Source organism: Gadus chalcogrammus, chromosome 1, assembly GCF_026213295.1.
Source record: "Gadus chalcogrammus isolate NIFS_2021 chromosome 1, NIFS_Gcha_1.0, whole genome shotgun sequence".
NCBI lineage: Eukaryota > Metazoa > Chordata > Actinopteri > Gadiformes > Gadidae > Gadus > Gadus chalcogrammus.
Window position 1 is genome coordinate 11,687,610 of NC_079412.1, and position 21,618 is coordinate 11,709,227.

The window sequence follows — 21,618 nt, forward strand, 5'->3', positions numbered from 1 at the left end:
CCATGACGGTTATCTACATGCACTTTGCGAACAAGATAAGTTAAGGGACCGCGCACATTTTGGTGAGCTGTAGTGATGGACATTACGGTTCTTCGCAGTGAGTCAGATCTTTTTGGTCTGCTGTTCTATAACAGCCAGCTCTCTTGGCTCTCAAACGACTCTTTATTTATTAATGTTTACTGCAAAATCTATTAATATCTCTTTTGTTTGTGCCCATTTAATGTGATGGTGGATTGTGTAATAGCTGTCTATTTTTCAAAGATAGGCAAGGTAGAATTGTATTTAGTTGCAGGAAATTATGTATTTCATGGCTGGACATAAGGCTACAGTACAGTCATGAAAACGTTGCCTACGTCAGTTGCTCTGATCGTTAGTCGTTGCTAATATCGGTTGTTATGTGGGATGTATCTAGCCCGATCTATTTCTAAATCGATGTTCGTGAAAGAGCCGACTTGTCCACGAACGACCCATCAATAGTGGACTGTCTCTTTAAGAATCAGGTCTCCTGTTGCACGGAGAAGCTGGTGATTTTCCACTCAAACTGATATTAAACGCACGCCCGCTCGTTGAAACAAAGGTCACTGAGAGATTTCATCCCAATGAAATTTATTTCAAACGTGATCCATCGCACAAAATAAGGAACAAGGAACAGCTCATTCAAAAACAGATCACAGGTAATTCGTCATCTTCTTTACCGTTAATTGTCCGAAATGTCGGTAACATTGACAAAATGCATTTGAAAACCACTACATGCGCTAGAGCCGATGTTTGGGTTGAAATAGCCTGCATTACGAACACGAGCGGCTGGTTGTAAAAGTTGTTTCCGGTAAAGATCACATGCGTTATTTTTATGGTCAAAGAATCGCTAGTAACGTTAATTATTGATCCCGGGGCTCGATGATAATTAAACGCGTCACCTTGGGCAGCATGCAGGTTACTTGGATACAATAATTAATGAGATGTGTATTTGTCATTATTGACCCTTTTGCACGATGCTGGGCCATGATCAGTAAAGAGGCGAGTGTGTCTTGTGTTTCACCGTCACTTCGTCTCAACCGGGGGTGATAATGGGCTGCCTGCCACCTTATGAGGTGCTTATCAACCTTTTATCCCCTAAAGTCTAATCGCTAACCAGTGTTTTTTATATCCAGAGTCAGCGAACGGGTTATGTGCGTCCATTAATCAAACGACTGGTTGATGGGCTCAAGGGAATGGTAAAGCATATTCGTGTAATTAACGTTTTACTACATTTTGTCGATTATGCAGACCAGGCAACACGGCGTGTTCTGTGCTGTGGCTTGTGTCCTAGTGATTGCTTTAGCTTTTACATTTGAACTATTATAAGTAAAATACAGTGAAGCGGTTGACTACGCGATTCCCGTCTGTGATGTGTTGCTTTCGATGGTTTTATCCAGGTGGTCTTGTTATCTAACCGTCTTCACCATCAGTCTCTGATAACCGGAGGGGACACGTGCATTTGTTTTGAAGACAAACGTGAGGAGGGTGTTGGTGGTGGTCAGATTTCTGGGATTCATGAAAATGTTATAACATTGAAAGGAAAGACCGGTGTGCTTGCCAATGGTAACAGCTTATTTTTCAGGAGTGCCTCAACTAATTAGACTTTGGATAGGTATACATCGATTAACACATTATTTGAATCAAGAGCAAGGCATCTTCAGCTACACATGCATGTAACTTCCTCAATCTTCTGAAAATTTACAATATTTACAAGCAAAACAAACCTTGTATCAAAGTATTTATTTTCAAAGTATTACAATTGCATAATTGAATAATAAATCTGTTGCATCTTCCATGCTTTCAGCTTCCATGTTATTGTATGCACCACAATAATTAGTTATAATGATTTGATTACACTATATTATTGTAACAATCTACAATGAGTCAATTGGCAAACTTTTGTTGCCTTTTGTTTGAAGAGTGCTTCTCTTCCACTGGCATGAGTTGCTGTCGATTACTGAGAGTATGTGTGGATTATGTTCTTTGAAGCCTATATAGATTAAGTTCATGGATATGATGCAGACATTGATGGATAAAGAAACGTTTATAGTGGATAATGTCCATATCTGACATAATCGTACTGCCTCATCATGTTGTGTACAAACACTAGTCAAATTAACTCTGAATTCATGTAAATCCATTTTTTTGTTAATGACCACTACTGAGTTGTCTGACTTGGGGGAGATCCCAGAATTAAACAGTTTTGGCTTTGCCAGCCTCTGAAGGTTATCTGATGGTGGGGAATTTAGAAAAAAACAAAATTCAGAACATAGATCAGTTGATTGATCAGTTGATCAGTTGCCCTCTCTGAGACGACGTAAGTGTCATGGACACCTTTTTGGAAGACTTTGATATTAATCCTTCCATTTATAAAAAGGAATGTGATTTAAATGTACCTCATTATTCAGATAAAGCATGATCTCGAATGTGCAGGAACTCATGTAGGAATAAGGCTATTTTCACATAAACTAATAATTTGCATCTAAAGACAATGTGTAATTAATACTCCTTTTTAGGGAATTGTCTTCAAGAACTATATGTACGCATCGTTTCTACTGTTGTGCTTACAGAATTTGTCTAGGCAACATGTCAATCATGTGAATTCGACGTCAGGATATTCTTTTACAATCTTTAATGTGCAAAGTTGGACATTTGGAAATCAACTATTTCTTCATAATCTCCTGTAAACTGATGCATACCCCCTACTGGCCAGATGTTGTCTAGCTAATGCAACAAACTTGTGTCCATATGCGGCTCTGTTGCAGCATAATATTCTGTGTCCATAGTCTTATCAAGATTTATTTTTCACTACAAACTGTGTTGATGATGTCAAAGATATATCATCAAATTGTTTAATGTCTGTGGAAAATGGAAAAATAAAATTTTATTCATGGTTATTATGGTGTTTGAGAAAATAATTAAGCCTTGCCTATTGTTTTTTTTCTCAGGGCAATGGTGAAAATGTTGCAAGCATTCAGTACAATTCCTTGCATCATATGCCATTATATTCACGCCATGTCTCCCTTGTGTCAACTGGAGGGCAGTAACAGTCCACTGTTGGTTTGGTCAAGTGCTTAATTATTTATTGATAGAATGCTACACGGCTATTAACTATTTCATCAATGAAATTAAAGCTGGTGATCCATACCAAAAGCCTGTGTTTATTTAGGCATTTATTTCCTGTGCATTAATGATCTAATTTAATTTCAAGTTGCCGTCATTCATAACGGCGCCCCAGGGGGTGTATTGAAGACAAGCCAAACCTTGCCCCATGTTGTGACAAATCCTGTTGACTGGTTCATTTGGATGAAATTGACCCTGACATTGCCACAATTGCGTGGGTATTGTAAGCTAAGTTATGAGGGAATGGCGTTTTCAACACACGCAGAAAATAAATAGACTGCGCATTGCCTTATTAGGCATTGTTGAAGGGCCGTTCTCTGCGGGTTGATGTTTGCAGATAGCTGGCCATCGGTTCTGTTTGCATGTCGCTGCATGTGTTTCCATATATCCTGTTCACTAAAGGGACTTTTATACAAAGGTGTCAAATTAGGTCGCTGTGAGGACATACCCACACACGCATTCGCACACAAATATACATTCTGGTGCTTTAGGAGTCCAACACTTGGAAGGTTAGAGCAAAATGGCTTGTTTAAGTTAAATCCACCCAGAGTTGAGGAGATATGGGTCTAATGAGGGAAAGGTTGACTCGGCTCTCTCCCTCTTTCTCCCTCCCTCCCTCCCTCCCTCCCTCCCTCCCTCCCTCCCTCCCTCCCTCCCTCTCTGTCTATCTTCCTTCTCTGGGTTGAAAAAAAAGAAGGTGGCTGTGACGTGCTCAGGGCACAGTACTAATCCTTAGTCCCTGGCTGTGTGTGTGTGTGTGTGTGTGTGTGTGTGTGTGTGTGTGTGTGTGTGTGTGTGTGTGTGTGTGTGTGGGGAGTCAGTGGGAAGTGGAAATTTACAGTTGTCCGTCGCTGTGCCGCTGTACCCAATCTCTGTGTAGGATTTAATTGTCTTTAGCCGATGGGGCGGGCCATAGTGTCAGCTCTAGTCCTTGTAAACTGTGTTGGCATAAAGGTTCTCAGTACAGAGGAATGGTGACAGCTGAGGAAGAAGCAGCCTATACATAATCACAGCCATGAAGGAAATGTAAGTTCTTTCCACTAATGTCTTTTAGTAACGAAATATTAGAAACTTTTCTCTCTTGGTGTGTGTGTGTGTGTTTGTGTGTGTGTGTGTGTGTGTGTGTGTGTGAATATGAGAATGTTGTTGAACTGATTTATTTTTTTCATCAGTTTGTTAAGTAAGGGAATCCGTTCTTGGAAGCAGACTTTCTTGTGTTAAACAGAAGGACTGCATACCTGCATGCTATCAAGTTCTTCAGCCTTCAGTTGTTTTTTTATTTTCTTTGTGATATTTAATCTTGCGATCAAACGGTTGAGTCCACATTGGGTGGACCTTCAGGTCTACACTATACTGGCAGTGGAAAAAAGGGTTATTCCTGTGAGGCGCTTAGTGGCTGTAATGCTTTTGTTTTGGCCTTATCAAGTGAGGGTACACAGAAAGTCCGGCCATGGGTGTCTGGCCGGGTCGCATGGCTAATCTTAAGGACTGTTTACCTTAAGTCTTATCAGACATGCACACTACCTTCCAGAAGGTGAAAAACTCCTCTACGCAAACAAGCAAAGGAAAGCACACGGGTGGAGGGGTGTGGGTGGAGGTAACGGCGGTGGAGGGATAGAGTGGGCGAGCGCTGATCCAGTTATGTAATGAGGTTTGAGAGTGAAAAGCAGTTCAAGTTGGCTCGTCATGACTAACATGCAGGCGAGAGAAAAACCTATGAAAAGCATGATGACTGAACGGAAGGACTCGGAGAGGGACCAAGCGGGACCGGGGTCGAAGGAGCGATTGATAGGGGCCTCGTTAAATCCACAGGAGATGCCTTCTAAAGTAGTTTTTAATTGCAGCCCTAAGGCATACATAAAACAGGCTTCATGTACGAATCAACTTCACCAGGTGGAACCAATTCGGTTTCTTTTTTTACTTCATTTTTGGGGGTTTTGTGTGTTGAACGCAACATCGGATCAGGTGGGGTTATGACAACTTCGAAGAGAAATATTTTCAAAAGTTGAAGAACTGTATTAATACAAAGTTAAATCCTTTTATTTTAGCAATATATCTTTTATATCTTCCTAGATATCTCTGGGCAAAACAGTATTTTTCTTATTTTGTTTTGGAAATGCAACTCTTGCTTACTTAATACCTTGGGTTCCGATTGGCAACACTCCACCTACAAATTTGCATTGGGCTCGAAAAGAGAGAAGGGGAAGTCTTTGAAGTCGCCTGCCGTTTCTGTCCGCCAGCGCCGGGCTCTAAAGAAGGGGAAACCTTTGCCGCTTGCATAATCAGTAGCAACAATTAATCAAAGTCTTTGTAATTCCTCCCCGTTTTCATCCAGAAACAATCATTATGTTCCTAGGACAGGAAGCTCACAGCCCATTAGGTCCCAACGTGTCCAAGTGATTTGTCAAACAGTTATTCCTGCCCTATTACGGTTTGGGTGCTCCTGGCTCCTCTTTGGCGGGGGCTGGGAAATGGGATACAGAGGGGCGTAATAACAAATCCTGGCTTTCTCTGAAAGGTGGTTTACAGTACAGTACGCTGAGTGAAATGAAGATCTTGCATCCCCTGGCACGATGCCAAGGCCTTTGGAATGTCGGGGGACTATCGTCTTTCAATTTGGCGGGGAACCAACTGTGTGGCTGCCGGTGTAACGCAGGGGAGAGGGGCTCTGCAGGTTTTCCCTTTACAAACATTAGTTTCAGTTCAAGCGGCGTCTCGCCAACCGCTATTGTGTTGACTTTAGAACCGTGACTGTGATACACGCGTTATGGTTTGAGAGGCTCCCCTCCGATCCACTTTGCCTCCTGGTCCACCTTTTTTGAGTGTGTCTGGATTGTGGAGCTGAGTGCCATGTGGAGCACTGGTCAAGGCGCTTCATGTTTAATTCCTGGTTCAAGGCCAGGATAACGCCACCAATCTCCCTGGAGAGGGACTGAGGCAGGCAAGGAGGTGGAAGGTGAAATGTAAATATTAATAGAATAGACCGAAAATAAATTTAGACGCAAAACTGCTTTCATCCATAGCGGTTAACGTAATCAGTTTTTTCACAATTACAATTTTGCTATTATTTCAAATGTAGTCTATAGAGTTTATTCATTTATTTGTATGTTTGCCAGGTGAATGCCAAACAAAAATGTTATTTGCAATATACTGTATGCTTTCATAGGATACCCAGCAGTCAGTAAAACTAGGCCCAAAGCACTATTAGTGTATAGAGGCCATAGATGCTCAGCATGCCTTGGTAATATCTTGTAAATGGAATGAAACTTGATTAACGGCTCTGTAAATCTCTTAAACCACTCATGATTGGAATCTCACTGATCATAGCCAAGAGACCTCTAGGATATTGGCTGTCCAGTGATATTATGATGTTACTGGAACGCTTACTGGAATACCTCATGTTATTACTTATTTATATTTGTTTTATTTTTTACATATTTATATTTAGGAATACTGCCTGTGTTCTATTCTGGGTTCTGTTTATTAGATTTTTCTTTTCCAGTATGAAAAATGTGTCTTAGATTAGGAAGATAAGTGATGGTGTTCTGTTTATTATGATAACTGGTTGAACAGCATGTTGTAACACAAACAAGCTCCCTATCGCAGCCTCCTATCTTTCTCTCTGTCTCTGTCTATGTCGCTCTCTCTCTGTCTCCTATTCCTTCTGCTAAACCTGATGTAGCCAACCCCTCCCCCGTCACCCCCATCTCACTCATGGCTATATTTGAACTTTCTCTTCCATATGCCATCTTCTCCACTCCCTCTCCTCTCTGCAGCATGGCACAAAAGGAGAAACTCCAATGTTTGAAGGACTTCCACAAGGACACCCTAAAACCCTCCCCGGGCAAGAGCCCGGGCACACGGCCCGAAGACGAGGCAGAGGGCCGGGCTCCCCAGAGGGAGAAGTGGTCCAGCAAGCTTGACTTTGTCCTGTCGGTGGCTGGCGGCTTTGTGGGTTTAGGGAACGTGTGGCGTTTCCCGTACCTTTGCTATAAAAATGGTGGAGGTAAGTAACAGACCAGATGGGGCCTCTTTGGTGTATTGGCTCTTGGAATACTAACGTTTTATGGAAGGTAATGTTTTCCTGTTTGTTTATTTTCTTCATCCTCAGGTGCATTTCTCATACCCTACTTCATATTCTTGTTTGGGGGAGGCCTGCCTGTGTTCTTCTTGGAAGTGGCTCTGGGCCAGTACACCTCTGAGGGAGGGATCACCTGCTGGGCTAAGATCTGCCCCATCTTCACTGGTCAGTTTCCCCCTACAGATCATCCCCCAAACTGACTGCGTGTTTTCTTTGGGTTCCTAAACTCTTGGCGTTCTCCATAATCTCCAAGCATAATAACTCAGGGCTCCAGGAAAGTCCTGCGACACACTGGAATAACAAACCATCTCCTGTATCCGGTCTGCAGCCATAGCCAAGAGAGAGAGCCCCGCTCAGGCTTGTGTTCGCTGGGCTCTTGGAACAGGCTTCGTCCTCCATCTGGTTCAACCCGATAATAAATCACCCTACACTTTATCTTCCTTTATTAATTTAGTGCTTCCTCTGCTAGGGCGAAATACCGTTAGCAGTACAATGGAGAACGGTGATTACAAGGCGAACATTCAGGGAGGAAGATCCAAAACCCTTTGATACGCACCAGGTGCCCACAGATCCATGTCAATGCAATCTCACAAGACGCATACATAAATATCACTGAGTTCTACTTACAGTACACTGGCAAGTTATTCATTTCTATGTTGAGTGCTTTGTTGCCATGGGAACAGAGGAGGGGGAAAATACTTAGCGGAAGTTGCCTAGCAATGCAAACCGTTCCCTTGCAATAGTTTCAGTATTTTCAAAACTATGTTGGCCCATGTGTCACGTGACACAGCAGCACCAGTGAGTGGGCCATCTGTTTAGTTTCTCTTCCTTACTCTCTCGTGACACACAATATCAGCAGGGCGTTTCAGCAGCAGTCTTGCTCCGAGGTGGGGGGATCTCATGACGGTTTGAAGCCTTTGATCTCAAGAACCCACCTTGTGGTGGTACTACCAGTGACCCCCCACCCTACTCTTCTTACCCAGAGCGACAGCTGCGACGCTCCGATTCACATCTATACGTTGTAGGTCTGAGGCAAAGGAGCAGGGAAGAGCTGTAGGCCAACGGACAGGGCCCACCCGGGGGTTGAAAATTGTCAAACAATACAATCAATCAGGTTATTTATTTATTTAAAAAAAAAAAATTAATTTAAGATAACGATTCTTATCTTCTATGTTTACGTTTCTCAATTCCAAAAGTGTGTGTGTGTGTGTGTGTGTGTGTGTGTGTGTGTGTGTGTGTGTGTGTCACACCCTGGTCACCAGATTGACTTGTCCGCCTTTGGAATGTGAGAATCAGGAAGGCGAGAACGGGAAGTTGATAGAAGTGACAGCAGTTTAAAAATGAATATGGGTTCAAAATAATATGGGCAGACTTTCTAGGTTCAACCAAGTTAAAATCAGCATGCAAACTTGATTTTTAAAGATTAAAATAAACAAATAGAGACGTTTATTTTATATAATATTTGTATGTGTTTTTATGGTGGAAAAGCATGTGTCCTGGAGAGCCAGACTTTTTATTGGCTGACAGGTCACTGTAGAGTACTCTGAGGATGACCACATCACGGGGTTGTACTGACAAAATGGCCCCTCTCCGCTCCACCCCTCCATCCCGTCCTCAACAGGCATTGGCTACGCCTCCGTTGTGATCGTCTCTCTCCTCAACATCTACTACATCGTGATCCTGGCCTGGGGACTGTACTACCTGATCCAGTGCTTCCAGCCGGAGCTCCCCTGGGCCAAGTGCAACCAGCCCTGGAACACACCGCAGTGTGTGGAGGACACGGTCCGCAGGAACAAGACCCTCTGGCTGGCCGCCAACATTACCAACTTCACTTCCCCGGTCACTGAGTTCTGGGAGTGAGTACTGACCACAACAGCTGGCGCCTGTGTGTGTGTGTGTGTGTGTGTGTGTGTGTGTGTGTGTGTGTGTGTGTGTGTGTGTGTGTGTGTGTGTGAAAGCTTTCTTTGTTATATAATACACCAAATGGCTACAGTCATGGGCCTGTTTACTTTGCACTGTATACTGTGTTTAATTGAAACGGTGGCTAACAGGGTGGGGGGCACCGCCGTGCTGGCGGCAGATCGTAACCTGTCGTGTGGATCTCTGTGTTCCACAGACGCAATGTCCTGAGCATCTCCACTGGAATCGAGGACGTTGGCCATCTGAAATGGGACCTGGCTCTGTGTCTCCTCGCTGTCTGGGTTATATGCTTTTTCTGCATCTGGAAGGGAGTCAAGTCTACTGGAAAAGTACGTTTGTGATGATCTCTGTTTTGTTGCCTGGGTTTTTGTTTTGCAAGCAACGGGACAGGGATATGTGCCCCAATGCTAACAGAAACGCCTTTATTTGGAGGCCAAGTTGGTTTGTTTGATTTAGAACCATTGGCTGATGCACTGCACTGGCATGTTACATCTTGGCCAGACTCACAGTCACCTTTATACTGTTGAAGTTACTTTTGGCCCTGCGCGTGCATTTGTTAGCAGACTGGGTCAAAGCCAATATCAGGGTTAAACAAAACACTTGAAAGAGCCTACAGGGAAATGTCCAACTCTTTGCTTCTTGCGTTGAACTCTAAAAACACTGTTTATTTATTCTTACCGGTGCTCTTATACCTGGCCGACGCAGCCTTTCGACTGCATGCCATTACTTTTTGTTAATAATGTATTGAACCTTTTTTCACTGCTGTTATCGCTGTTTTACATGGTCATCATATGATTAAAAGTGTCTATCCAATAATATCCATTCACTCAGTGTCACATCAGTCAGCCCAAAGATTGTTGCTCTAATTCAAAGTAGTCTGGAGGGAACACATTAGTTTTTATGGTCTTGGATCAATTCAGTAGGTCAATAAAGTGGGTCAATTCAGGCTTTGCTACAGTATTTATGTAATTTATGTCAAAATAAGACTATTACTTATTTCATTCAATTTGATAGGTTCTCTGGGCTCCTCATTTCTGCATCTTGTCAGCCTCGAGTTCATGTTTTCTGTGACCATTTTAACTGACATTACATGTGTAAAGACTGAAAGGCTTACAATAATGTGTTTGGTTCATGGCTAATCACCTGTCGGTTTTCTCCAATCTAGGTGGTGTATATAACGGCAACTTTCCCATTTGTAATGCTGATTATTTTACTGGTGCGAGGGGTGACCCTGCCGGGGGCATCTGAAGGGATCAAGTTTTATCTTTACCCGGACCTTAACCGCCTGCAGGATCCAGAGGTAGGAGCTTCAATCAGCACATTATTATTATTATTATTATTGTTGTTTTGTCACCAAATTCTCTGGTATTTTTGTCGAGGGAGTGAATAGGGTAGCCCAGTTGAAAAGAGGGCTCATGACTTAAAATCTTGTGATCGGATGACTCTGATGAATATCCCCCTTTGGAGTAGCTCATGATCCTGAGTAGTTATTTTTAAAGGAGTTATAAATAATATGGCCATGATTAATGGTCTCTGAACACTTTTTTTTCTTCTGCGGTATCTTCTAGTTTACGTTGTTGTCAAACATTTAACTCAATCTCAAACCTAATGCCTTTCCAATGCCCAAATCAATCGCCAAAAAACACGAGAGTGTTGTGTAAACATCAACCGTTTGCTTCCCTTTGACGCCGCGTCACCCCTCATGCTGCCTTTCAGGTGTGGATCGATGCCGGGACGCAGATCTTCTTCTCCTACGCCATTTGTCTGGGAGCCATGACGTCTCTGGGGAGCTACAACAAATACAGATACAACTGCTACAGGTGAGCGTTGATCCCAGTGGGGGGGGGGGGACCTAAGTAGTGACAGCAACCCATGTCAGAAACTGGGTGTGAAGACCTTGGGTTGCGTGTGTGTGTCTCTAACACCCTCCATGACGTGTGTGTGACATAGGGACTGTTTGCTGCTGGGAGGCCTGAACAGCGGTACCAGCTTTGTGTCTGGCTTCGCTATATTTTCCGTCCTGGGCTTCATGGCACAAGAGCAAGGGGTGGACATTGCCGATGTGGCAGAGTCAGGTACGAGGGTCAAAGGTCACGGTAGCAGTGATGGTGGGCACTGCTACTGGAAAACAAAAACAAAAAAAAGGGGCAAAAAAACATGTTTTCGCACAAACGTTTAGCCAAACCAATGGCTTTTAAATTGGTCTGAGGAAGGGAAGAATGCTAATTTTGAGGATTTTGAGGAAAGTTTGAAATTGTTAGAAGAAGTCGCAAGAAACAGAATTAGTTGTTGCCGGTTTGATGTGTGTTCCACCTCTGTTGAGGCTCAGTTGGGTTGGCGTTTTCGCTCAAGAGCGGTTTGTTTGTTAAACCGCTGCTGCACAATGAACTGCTAGGTTAAATTGCTGGCTGATTATTTGTATTCTTATTATAAATACAAGTGCGCCATACACAGCTGTTCTCAACGGCACTAGGGCGGCCAGTCTTTCACTCAAGCTGACCATGGCAACTGGTGACTTCAGATCCTAACTGCAAGGAGACGTCCCAAAGAGGACCGGCGTCACGTGGACTTTACATGATGACGCACAAGAGACCCTGGTCTCTCTTTTCAAATTGTTGTCAACGAGTAAGACACTCTTTAGTCATGAATCAGTATTGGCATTATGTGGGTTAAGATCATACACGTTACTGTGTTGCCTGGCTGTGATATATTTCTGACCAATCAGCATCATACACCAAGCCCAGTTCTGCGACACGCTGAGGATTTGCTGAGGTGGACCCGACCGGTTCTGTTTCTCTTCCTTTTTTACATCCCATGTTGTCTGAAGGAGTCTTCTTTCAGCATGCTCGCTCGCTACCAATGATATGTATTCTGTGTTGTCAAATTAGAAAACCAACCATTGATTATGAATATGGTTTCCATGCACTGCTCTGTACCTTTTTTACATGCCTAGATGCGATGACTGATGACTAAAAGGATTATTCTGTATTGGATATTACCTGTGAGCTGTAAGGCTTAGTCAATGAGCAGGTGCTGTTGTTAAATACCATTTTTGCTACTTACTGTTAAATTAATACTGGGCTCTGATGAGGAATACCTTGCTGTTATTGTATTACACCAACATAAATTGATCATTGTTTAATCATTTATCCGTTCCCTGGGAGAAAAACTGTTCTCCCGTACATTATTGTAGAGGGGATCCCCTAAAATGTTTTGGCCTTTTCTTATAAACTTTACCAGATCTGGATATTGGAAAGCTTTTACAATGAAATTCTCGGATACCTATACGTATCGTCAGGTAGATCTAATACTGGAGGAAGACTTTGCTTAGTTGCTCCACCATACTTTAATAGTGTGTGTCAGGCCTAGCCAGTTAGCATACACATGCCTATGGCACATGCCTAGTGCTCACCAGGCATTTATTAACTGTCTCTTGATTGGCTCCTTCATAGCTCAATGAGCAGGACTACTAGCCAATGAACAAACGAGAGGAGATTAATGGAGCATTCATTCAGGGTCGCTGTTTGAGATTTATCATCCATTCAACTCCATTTAACCTGGAAGTGGATGAAACTTTACTTCACATCAGGTTTTTAATTCTCCCTGCACAGATAGGAACCATTTTCTTTGGGCTCTCCAGGCTATGAGGAAATTGGGAATTTTGTGTTCGGTGTATTTCCTCAATAGATAACCATCATGGAAATCCAACACTGTAACCTGACAGTAAGAATTTCCCCAGTTTCTTTTCTTCTCATTATCATTGTATCTCCTTCTCCATGGTTGGAAAAGTTCCATTTTGAATAATGGCTACTGAATTTCGTCACTACCATACTGAACCACCGTACACTCCACCCACCTCCATAACTCCGATCTACCATATCGCGTCCGAGCTGGAATAAGACAAACCGGTTAACTCTCTCCCTCGCCCCTCTCCCTCCCCGCCCTCCCATCCCCCCCTCCCTCCTCCCCGCCCCATTCCTCTCTCTCTTTGTGCTGCCAGGTCCCGGTTTGGCCTTCATCGCCTACCCGAAGGCCGTGTCCATGATGCCAATGCCTACCTTCTGGGCCATCTTGTTCTTTATCATGCTTCTGCTTCTGGGCCTGGACAGTCAGGTCAGTCCCTCTCGCACAATGACTCCAGTGTTTCCAGTGCACAATGCAGAGTACTCGGGTGTGGGGGAGGAGAGGGGGTGGGGGGGGGGGTGTTAGGGCATTTTTTTATTCCTTGGAGAGACACCTCTGCGGGCCCCGGGGCCCCACAGTGTATGTAGTCTCCATAGCACGCCTCGGTTGTCATCCCGTCAGACTCGTATTTCTAAGAGGCATTCGGTGCTTCCCTGCATCCACGTCTTCCAGTGTATCAAGTATCAAAAAGAAGGGGAAGAAAACGCTGCCCAACATTCTTCCGTAAAGTATTTATAACCAACCTTTTGCCAAAGAAGTATTTGCAAGTAGGCCTGACTACAATGTGTAATTCCCACAGAGACAGTGCACTTGCAAGTGTCCGATTGCTGCCAAACGGTGTTTGAAAAGCGCTTGGGCCGACATTATACTGTAGACCATATTTTTTTTTATTACATTTAATTTTTTTTTAGTTTTCCCATAGCATACTTGTTAGTCTTTTTTTAGGGTTGGGGTAAGGTGCTCTGCAGCTCAGCCGCAATCAAAGTTTGATTATGAGGAGGTAGGCTGGAGACAAAACACAAGTGTTCACCAGCCATGGGGCAGCCGTGCCCGGATCACATTTCATCCTCCACGTGTAATTCTACTCCCAATGCTAACGCGGTCATGCGCCGTGCCAACGCATCAGGCCCGGGGCCGAGTGCGAGGTCGGGGGCTGGTGCTCTAAATTTGAGCTCATGTAAATAATAACCCCGGGTGACGTGTGTGGTTTTACTCGACGCCTACATTTCATTCAGATAGCGTTGTCCCGCTGAATGCGCCGCTGTTGGCGTTGATCATGAAGGCCATTGTTTGGTGTCAGAATTTCTTCATTCCGATTTTATGAGGGGTCAACAAGTACCAGAAATCTGAACACTGTTTTCATTGGACAATAGCGCTGGGGGGGGGGGGAAATGATTTACAATCCAGAAAGTAGGCAAGGTATAGGACTTACCGTACAATAAAAACATTCTCTAACAACGTTGGTTGACAACCCACCAAATGTACAAATATAGATATTCCATTTTGAAGGGTATTGTACGATGTTGTGTTGATGATTTTGTTGTTCTTTGCCTTAACGCCCGCATTTCCCCACACAGTTTGTTGAAGTGGAAGGACAGATCACCTCCATCGTGGATCTGTATCCATCTTTCCTAAGGAAGGGCTACCGCCGGGAGATCTTCATTGCGATCATGTGTTCCATAAGCTATCTTCTCGGACTCGCCATGGTTACAAACGTGAGTTCACCCGCACTTTGTGCCTTTTTTTTTTATTTCTTTGTTTCCTTTTCTTTCATTGGCTCTTCTCACTGTAAGCAATGTCTGCTATTAATCTTGGGCAACACAAAAGGGCAGAGTTATAGCCTCCCCCTCTCCCCACTCCCCTTGGACAAGCACGGGGGGAGATAACAGAGCAGACACACCTCCTGCCTGCCTAAGCCATGACTATACCACCACCAAATATGGCTTTCCAAGCCCACTCACGCGTCCTGTATGTTTGACACAGTGAATGGAACAATTTCCAATGACTCTTTCCATTAAGTTAACTATACTTCAATGACGTCGGACCACCTGTTGAACTCGATCGCTACTGGCGGTTTGCCGGCATTCCCCTGTGCGTCTATCCCGAACGCTCACATCCAACGCCTTTCACACTTTAGTGTCCCTTTGAAACTCACCACCCCCTCCATGTGTTTCTTTTTATATGACGTGTAAAGTCCTAATTTATGTTTGTTTTCTCTCCATCCAGGGTGGCATGTATGTGTTTCAACTCTTTGACTACTATGCAGCCAGCGGTGTGTGCCTTTTGTGGGTTGCATTCTTCGAATGCATCGCTGTATCCTGGGTTTACGGTGAGTGAGCCTCGACTGTATCTGCGTTAATTAGACACAGCAATAACTAACACGCTGAAACTGGTGCACGGCTAGAACACCAGGGTGGGAACTCTGTGTGCGTCCTTTCCCTGCTCTATGGCCACTAGTAAATAACCCTCGACAGCCTTTTAGGGACTATTGCAAAGAACAGTGGCACCACTCAGCGATGACCTTTTGGGCTGGAGACAAATGTGGGAAGGCTGCCCCAGATGCCGCTCCCTTGGCCATTGTTTTATCACCGTTGTTGTGGCTATTATTATCACCGGCTGAACGCTGCTCGGGGGGCAACATCTCACGGACCCGGGAGAGCAAACTCGGGTATTTGTGCTGAAACTGTTTCCAATTTTGATGGTGGACAATAGGGAGCTTATTTATAGTGGGGAATGTCATCCAGTTGGAAGCGCATGAGTTGACGCAGAGCCAGATGGCCCATGGAGGGAAGACATAGTCCTTGCTGGGGAGGTTAGTCTCAGTTTAGGATAGCCACTGCTTCTTCAAGGAACGATCCAGTCTTGTGACCGCCAAACTACATATCGTAATGTCATTATCAATGCTCATTATTAAGTTGGCCATGCCTTCGCTTTGGACTCCAACCTTTCGTCTTCTTCTCCCTCTCCTCTGGCCTTCTGGGTGCCCAGGCGTGGACAACTTCTATGACGCAATCGAGGATATGATTGGCTACCGACCAAACTCATGGATGAAATGGAGCTGGTCTGTCATCACTCCCGTCCTCTGCGCGGTAAGAGATGAACAGCCGCGTTTCAGAATAGCATGGGTGTTTTAAAGCGATACATTTAGCATTGCCAGATGGGACAAGGAGAAGAACAATGTTTGACATTGACTGAGAGTTGACTCCCCAACTCTGTATCTGAAAGATGACCAGAAATGGTGAAATGTTGCCCTTGGAAATTGAATGTTTTATTTTATTTTTATCTCCCAGAGTTGCTTTGTGTTCTCCCTGGCGAAGTACAAGCCTCTGACGTATAACAAGGTGTACGAGTACCCCGATTGGTCCATTGGCTTGGGCTGGTCTTTGGCCCTGACATCCATGATCTGCATCCCCATGGTGATGGTCATCAAGATCCTTCAGTCTGAGGGACCTCTGATCGAGGTACAGTACTACTAATACTACCACCACCAACACAGCTACCGCTACCACCACCAACCGTCCACTAACACAGCTCCCGCTACCACCACCAACCGTTCACTAACACAGCTCCCGCTACCACCACCAACCGTCCACTAACACTAGTACAGCTACCACCACCAACCGTCCACTAACACTAGTACAGCTGCCACCACCAACCGTTCACTAACACTAGTACAGCTACCGCTACCACCACCAACCGTTCACTAACACTAGTACAGCTACCGCTACCACTAACAACCGTCCACTAACACTAGTACAGCTACCGCTACCACCACCAACCGTTCACTAACACTAGTACAGCTACCGCTACCAACCGTCCACTAACACTAGTACAGCTACCACCACCAACCGTCCACTAACACTAGTACAGCTACCACCACCAACCGTTCACTAACACTAGTACAGCTACCGCTACCACCACCAACCGTCCACTAACACTAGTACAGCTACCACCACCAACCGTCCACTAACACTAGTACAGCTACCACCACCAACCGTCCACTAACACTAGTACAGCTACCACCACCAACCGTTCACTAACACTAGTACAGCTACCGCTACCACCACCAACCGTTCACTAACACTAGTACAGCTACCGCTACCACTAACAACCGTCCACTAACACTAGTACAGCTACCGCTACCACCACCAACCGTTCACTAACACTAGTACAGCTACCGCTACCACTAACAACCGTCCACTAACACTAGTACAGCTACCGCTACCACTAACAACAGTTCACTAACACTAGTACAGCTACCGCTACCACTAACAACAGTTCACTAACACTAGTACAGCTACCGCTACCACTAACAACAGTTCACTAACACAGCTAGTGCTACCATCACCACCACCACTAACACTAACAAGGCTAGTGCTACCACCACCACCACCACTAACACTAACACAGCTAGTGCTACCACCACCACTAACACAGCTAGTGCTACCACCACCACCACCACTAACACTAACACAGCTGTTCACTTACACAGCTACAGCTACAGCCACTACCATTGCCACCAACACTACTGCTACTACCAGCACCGATACTGCCACCACCACTACGGCTGCTAACAGTAGCACTGCTGCTGCACCCTGATTATTACAGTGAACAGTAGGGTGTTTGTAGGAGGAGGGAGGTATGAAAGGTGTCGGGGAGGCGGATGTTGAATCAATAGAGAGCAGGATGTACACCAGATAAGAGAAGGGCGAAGGGGACTTCTAAAAGATGGCACAAGGGCAATGGCAGTGCACCGCCCCTGACAGTAGATAAGGGACTACACGGGGTGACTTACCATAGTTACAGTTCCACTATTGATTTCCTTTTAGTGTTGCTATGTTACACAGACCTTTCTGCAGTGGTCAAAGCAAGCAAGCATATAAACAACAGAATGTTTTGAATTTTTTAGCACCGTCGTGCCGGATCATTTAGAAGTGCCCCAGCCCCTCCCTACTTTGGCTGTGATTTAGATAGCAGCGTCAACTCCCCACCGACGGAAAGATCAGCCGAGGAAACATCAGCTTTTTTGTTTTGGCTGACTAGACCGTGGGGAAGTCAGTCTGTTATGTAGGAATATGATGTGCCCGATGATGGCCAGCGCTCATAATCGCTCTAAAAACAAAAGTGCAGGGCTCTCTGGGTCCTTTCTCACTAAGATCCTTGATATATAAACAACACTGTCGGATGCGCGAAGCCGAGAACCCGTTTCTACCAGCGTGACAGATATGCGGAGCGAGCACTGTGCCTGCATTGCTCTCTCTTTGTTCTGTCATCCCCTGCCACTAACCACAGCTAATCTGTAATGATTTGTTTGCTTAAACGCTAGGCTAATGTACGTCTAAGAACAGGCTATTGTATGACAGCTTGTTTGTTAGCAGCAACGGCGGGTACGTTCATGGGGAGACGATGTGAAGTAAACAATGGGCGTGTAATATGCAGAGAGGCAAGCGGTCGTAGTTATATGTAGGCCTGTAAAACTACGGTGATTTCCTTGTATATGATATAAGGGTATCACATGATCCCTATGATGTGATGAACCCCTGCCTAAACCCTACAGTGCACAACATTTCAATGCAAGATTGCTCCCATTAGTAAAGATGTTCATTATCAAATTTAAGTAGAGGGCAATATGCAACTACAACTAATAATCTATATGTTATTTGATTAATTGACATACAAACATATGTACATTCTATGAAAATGCACAGATAATTCCTGGACGGACACGTCAACGCGCCTAAAAATAGACTTTATTTCTAATTTAGCATTTTGCTGCGTGTCAATCGGTCCCACCGAACTCGTCTCTCTTTCCGCAATGCCTCCCATTGACTTTGTATATCCGTTTCACTTATGTTATTGCGCGGGGAAAGGGATTGTGGGTAGTCTTGCGTGCAGGCTTTCCGGCACGTTGAAGAAAGTTGAACTTCATCAAGTTAACCTTATGCAAATGCGCGCATAGTGCAGCGATGTGATTGGACGATCGACATTAAGTGAGTACTGCCACACCAAACAGACTCGTTCTTTAATAAATGCCCTGGCTCTAAGCACTAAACTGGTAAACTTCCAAAAGCAGCAGCTAGAGTAAGTGCTGGGGGAGACGGGGTGTTTGCTGGGGCAGAGTGGTCAGTGTAGCAGCACTCATTGATTAGCCTGGGAGCGTTTCCTTACAGCGCGATGCAAGGCCACGCGTGCCCAGTCTAGCACGGGGGGGGGTCAAGCCAGAAAGGCAGCTAACCTTGGCAGCAGCATCAATCGTCGTTCCTTATGAGAAGAAAGAACCCCTGTGGCAGGGGTTCACAGAGGCAGTAAATATACCATTGCAAAGGACATTGCCGGTTTATACAGTACAACAAAGGGGTTCATTAAAATGCTTCAAGTGAAAGACCGTCATCAAAAAACTAAAATTGCCCAGCCCTACCTACTAATGTTATTTACTAGGATATTTCCTGTATACTGGTGCAATGTTCGTTTAGTTTTTCTCGGCTTTGGCTAGCCCCCTTCCCCCCCCCCCCTGCCTGTTAGCGTCCCAGAATACAATACATTGAATAATACGCAATAAACACTCGACACAATCAGAAAAAACAGCCCAAAAGTTTGGACTCAAGCTCAATTTGTGCCGTGATCAATCTTTGCCATGCCTCTACACATCTTCTATTACAGCCCAGTTACAGGCCGCTAACCCCAGTCCTCTTGTTTCCCACCCCAGAGAATCAAAGCAGTGGCGGCGCCCGTGAAAGGAGGGGGCAGCTCCCGGCCCAAGGAGTACATTGTGAAGGACAGCGAGCTAGTGCAGCCCCTGGACCCCAACGGGAACAAAGGCTTGATCAAGCCCACCCACACCATTGTCGAGACGATGATGTGAGCGCTCTCTGTGAGAGGAATACGATTGACGTGCTTTCTGTGTTTATAATATTGGCTAACTCTTGATAGTGGTAGGTTTACATTGTCTGCACTAGGAATATTCTGGTTTTTGGTTTTCTTCTACAAGAAAAGAGTAATATTCGTTTTCTCTTGATATATTTTTTACCGTTTATTATTGTTTGATGTTACCATTGTTGTTGCTGTAGTTGGCACTGATCCCAGATAAGGCAGTATTTTCTGATAGAACATGTTCTGTTGCTTACTACCGTTTAAATCTGAGCGTGGGCAGGATTATCTCGTCCGCTGCGAAACATGAAACGACTGACATTCACCTTCCAAAAATCCAGTGCGCACCCTGCGTGTTATTAAGAGTATAATCCCGTAGAACATATCGAAAACATCCTCAAAGTTATTCTGACGGATTTCTCGCCCAAAGTTGATGTTCCATTTTTTTTAAGCTGTTATTTTGTCTTGAGACGCAATCTGAATGTACTGCCGCGAGCCGCAAGGCAAGGAGGAAAGGAGGCAAGGAGGCAAGCCAGATCACATCTGTAGGTAGACTTCATATTAGAAACGCCCGGGTTGAGTGGTGCTGTGGCGACATGCAGTGTGCATAGGACGTGTCCTTATGAAATCCTATTATTATTTACCAAAATACTGAGGTTGAGCACTCACAAGAAAATCCTTTTTTTATTGGTGGGAGGGGGGGATGAAGGTTGAAGGTTAAATGAACGACGGAAGGAGGGGGGGAAAAAAGGAGCAAGGAATGCGAAAAGGGAAGAGTACATTTTTAGGTGGAGTATTTTATACGCTGCCAGTGACTTCCAGTCCGTCCCAGTGCATTTATTGAAACTTTTTGCACTTTATGTTTGAAGTTTTATTTTTAGTTTTGTGTTTTTATCATTCAAAAAAGAAAAAACATTTCAGGAGGTCATATTTTAGCGTCTACTATTCTGATAGGGATAAATTTACATTTACATTTAGACTGCTGCATATTTACTTTCCAAGTAGAATAAAAGCAGAAAATATCCTTAAAACGAACTTCAGAATCAAATAACCGAGTTCACCATCATGAAAGGAAGGAAAGGACAAACGGTAAGAACTGTAAATTCTCTAAAAGTCTACAACGTTCAAAACAATGTTCTCCGCTGTGTTCATGTGGCTCCTGGTCGTGCTGTTTAAATGTGTACCATGCAAGCATATCACTGGAGTGTCTCATGTCCCATGTAGGCAATGGTATCGTAGAATTGTAACTTGTATGTAAAAACACACATGCCTTTTGTAACCATTTTATACTGTGCATCATATAGACTCTGTAACTAATTACTTTCTGTAACACATTGACTGATTGATTACTGCCATTTATATCCAGCATTTTTATTGTAAACCTGGCTGAAATCATTTCATCTGATTTTTCGGAATATTGAAAGCAATTTGTATCCTAAACGATCAGTATAGCAATGCTGTTTATGACTGTATTCGATAATTGTAGGGAAATTGCCTATTTAAACAGTATCCAGCCAAAATGTTTTAACTTTAAACCAGTGCATATTGAGTACTGAGCCACATTACGTCATGAGGACTATCTGAATAAATGTGGAATAAATGTGCAGCAAATCAAATATAGAAAATGGCTCCTGCGGGAGCATAAAATAAAATGTACCAAAGTATGTCTCATCATCCCCTTTTTTAAGATGCATATTGCATTATTTCTTGATAGATTACAAAAAAATTAAAATCTTTTCTTTAGATTTGTGTGTCTGTGTCTTACTTCAAACTGCTTTCTTCTGTAATGAAGGGCTTACGTGTGATAACAAATCGAAATAAACTTCCTCCTTGGACATTACAAACAACCATACACTCAAAGAAGTGCATGTCACGGCTCAATTGCTATTCAAGCAGTAGCAGCCAATGCTGTATATTTTCCCCAA

At 44.1% G+C, this 21,618-nt stretch overlaps 1 protein-coding gene across 2 annotated transcripts; it reads left to right on the forward strand.

Moving 5' to 3' along the window:
* The first annotated feature begins 532 nt into the window (after nucleotides 1-532).
* LOC130381969 (sodium- and chloride-dependent taurine transporter-like) lies at nucleotides 533-21,438 on the forward strand. Of its 2 annotated transcripts, none has more exons than XM_056589693.1 (14): nucleotides 533-674; nucleotides 6,918-7,147; nucleotides 7,253-7,387; nucleotides 8,844-9,078; nucleotides 9,339-9,471; nucleotides 10,308-10,442; nucleotides 10,859-10,962; nucleotides 11,093-11,217; nucleotides 13,143-13,255; nucleotides 14,404-14,541; nucleotides 15,053-15,155; nucleotides 15,815-15,915; nucleotides 16,117-16,287; nucleotides 19,533-21,438. In XM_056589693.1, exons 2-14 carry the CDS (start codon nucleotides 6,919-6,921, stop codon nucleotides 19,686-19,688), a joined length of 1,878 nt encoding a protein of 625 aa, XP_056445668.1. In that variant the 5' UTR covers nucleotides 533-674; nucleotide 6,918; the 3' UTR covers nucleotides 19,689-21,438. The 2 variants fall into 2 exon arrangements, with proteins under 2 accessions (XP_056445668.1, XP_056445667.1); XM_056589692.1 differs by lacking the exon at nucleotides 533-674 and adding an exon at nucleotides 3,994-4,167.
* Nucleotides 21,439-21,618: the final 180 nt, after the last annotated feature.

Bases quoted from the DNA above. Each gene is read 5' to 3' on its own strand.
- LOC130381969 (XM_056589692.1), top strand. The intron at 9,079-9,338 runs GTGAGTACTGAC...TGTGTTCCACAG, and splicing joins CCGGTCACTGAGTTCTGGGA to ACGCAATGTCCTGAGCATCT. The intron at 16,288-19,532 runs GTACAGTACTAC...TTCCCACCCCAG, and splicing joins CTGAGGGACCTCTGATCGAG to AGAATCAAAGCAGTGGCGGC.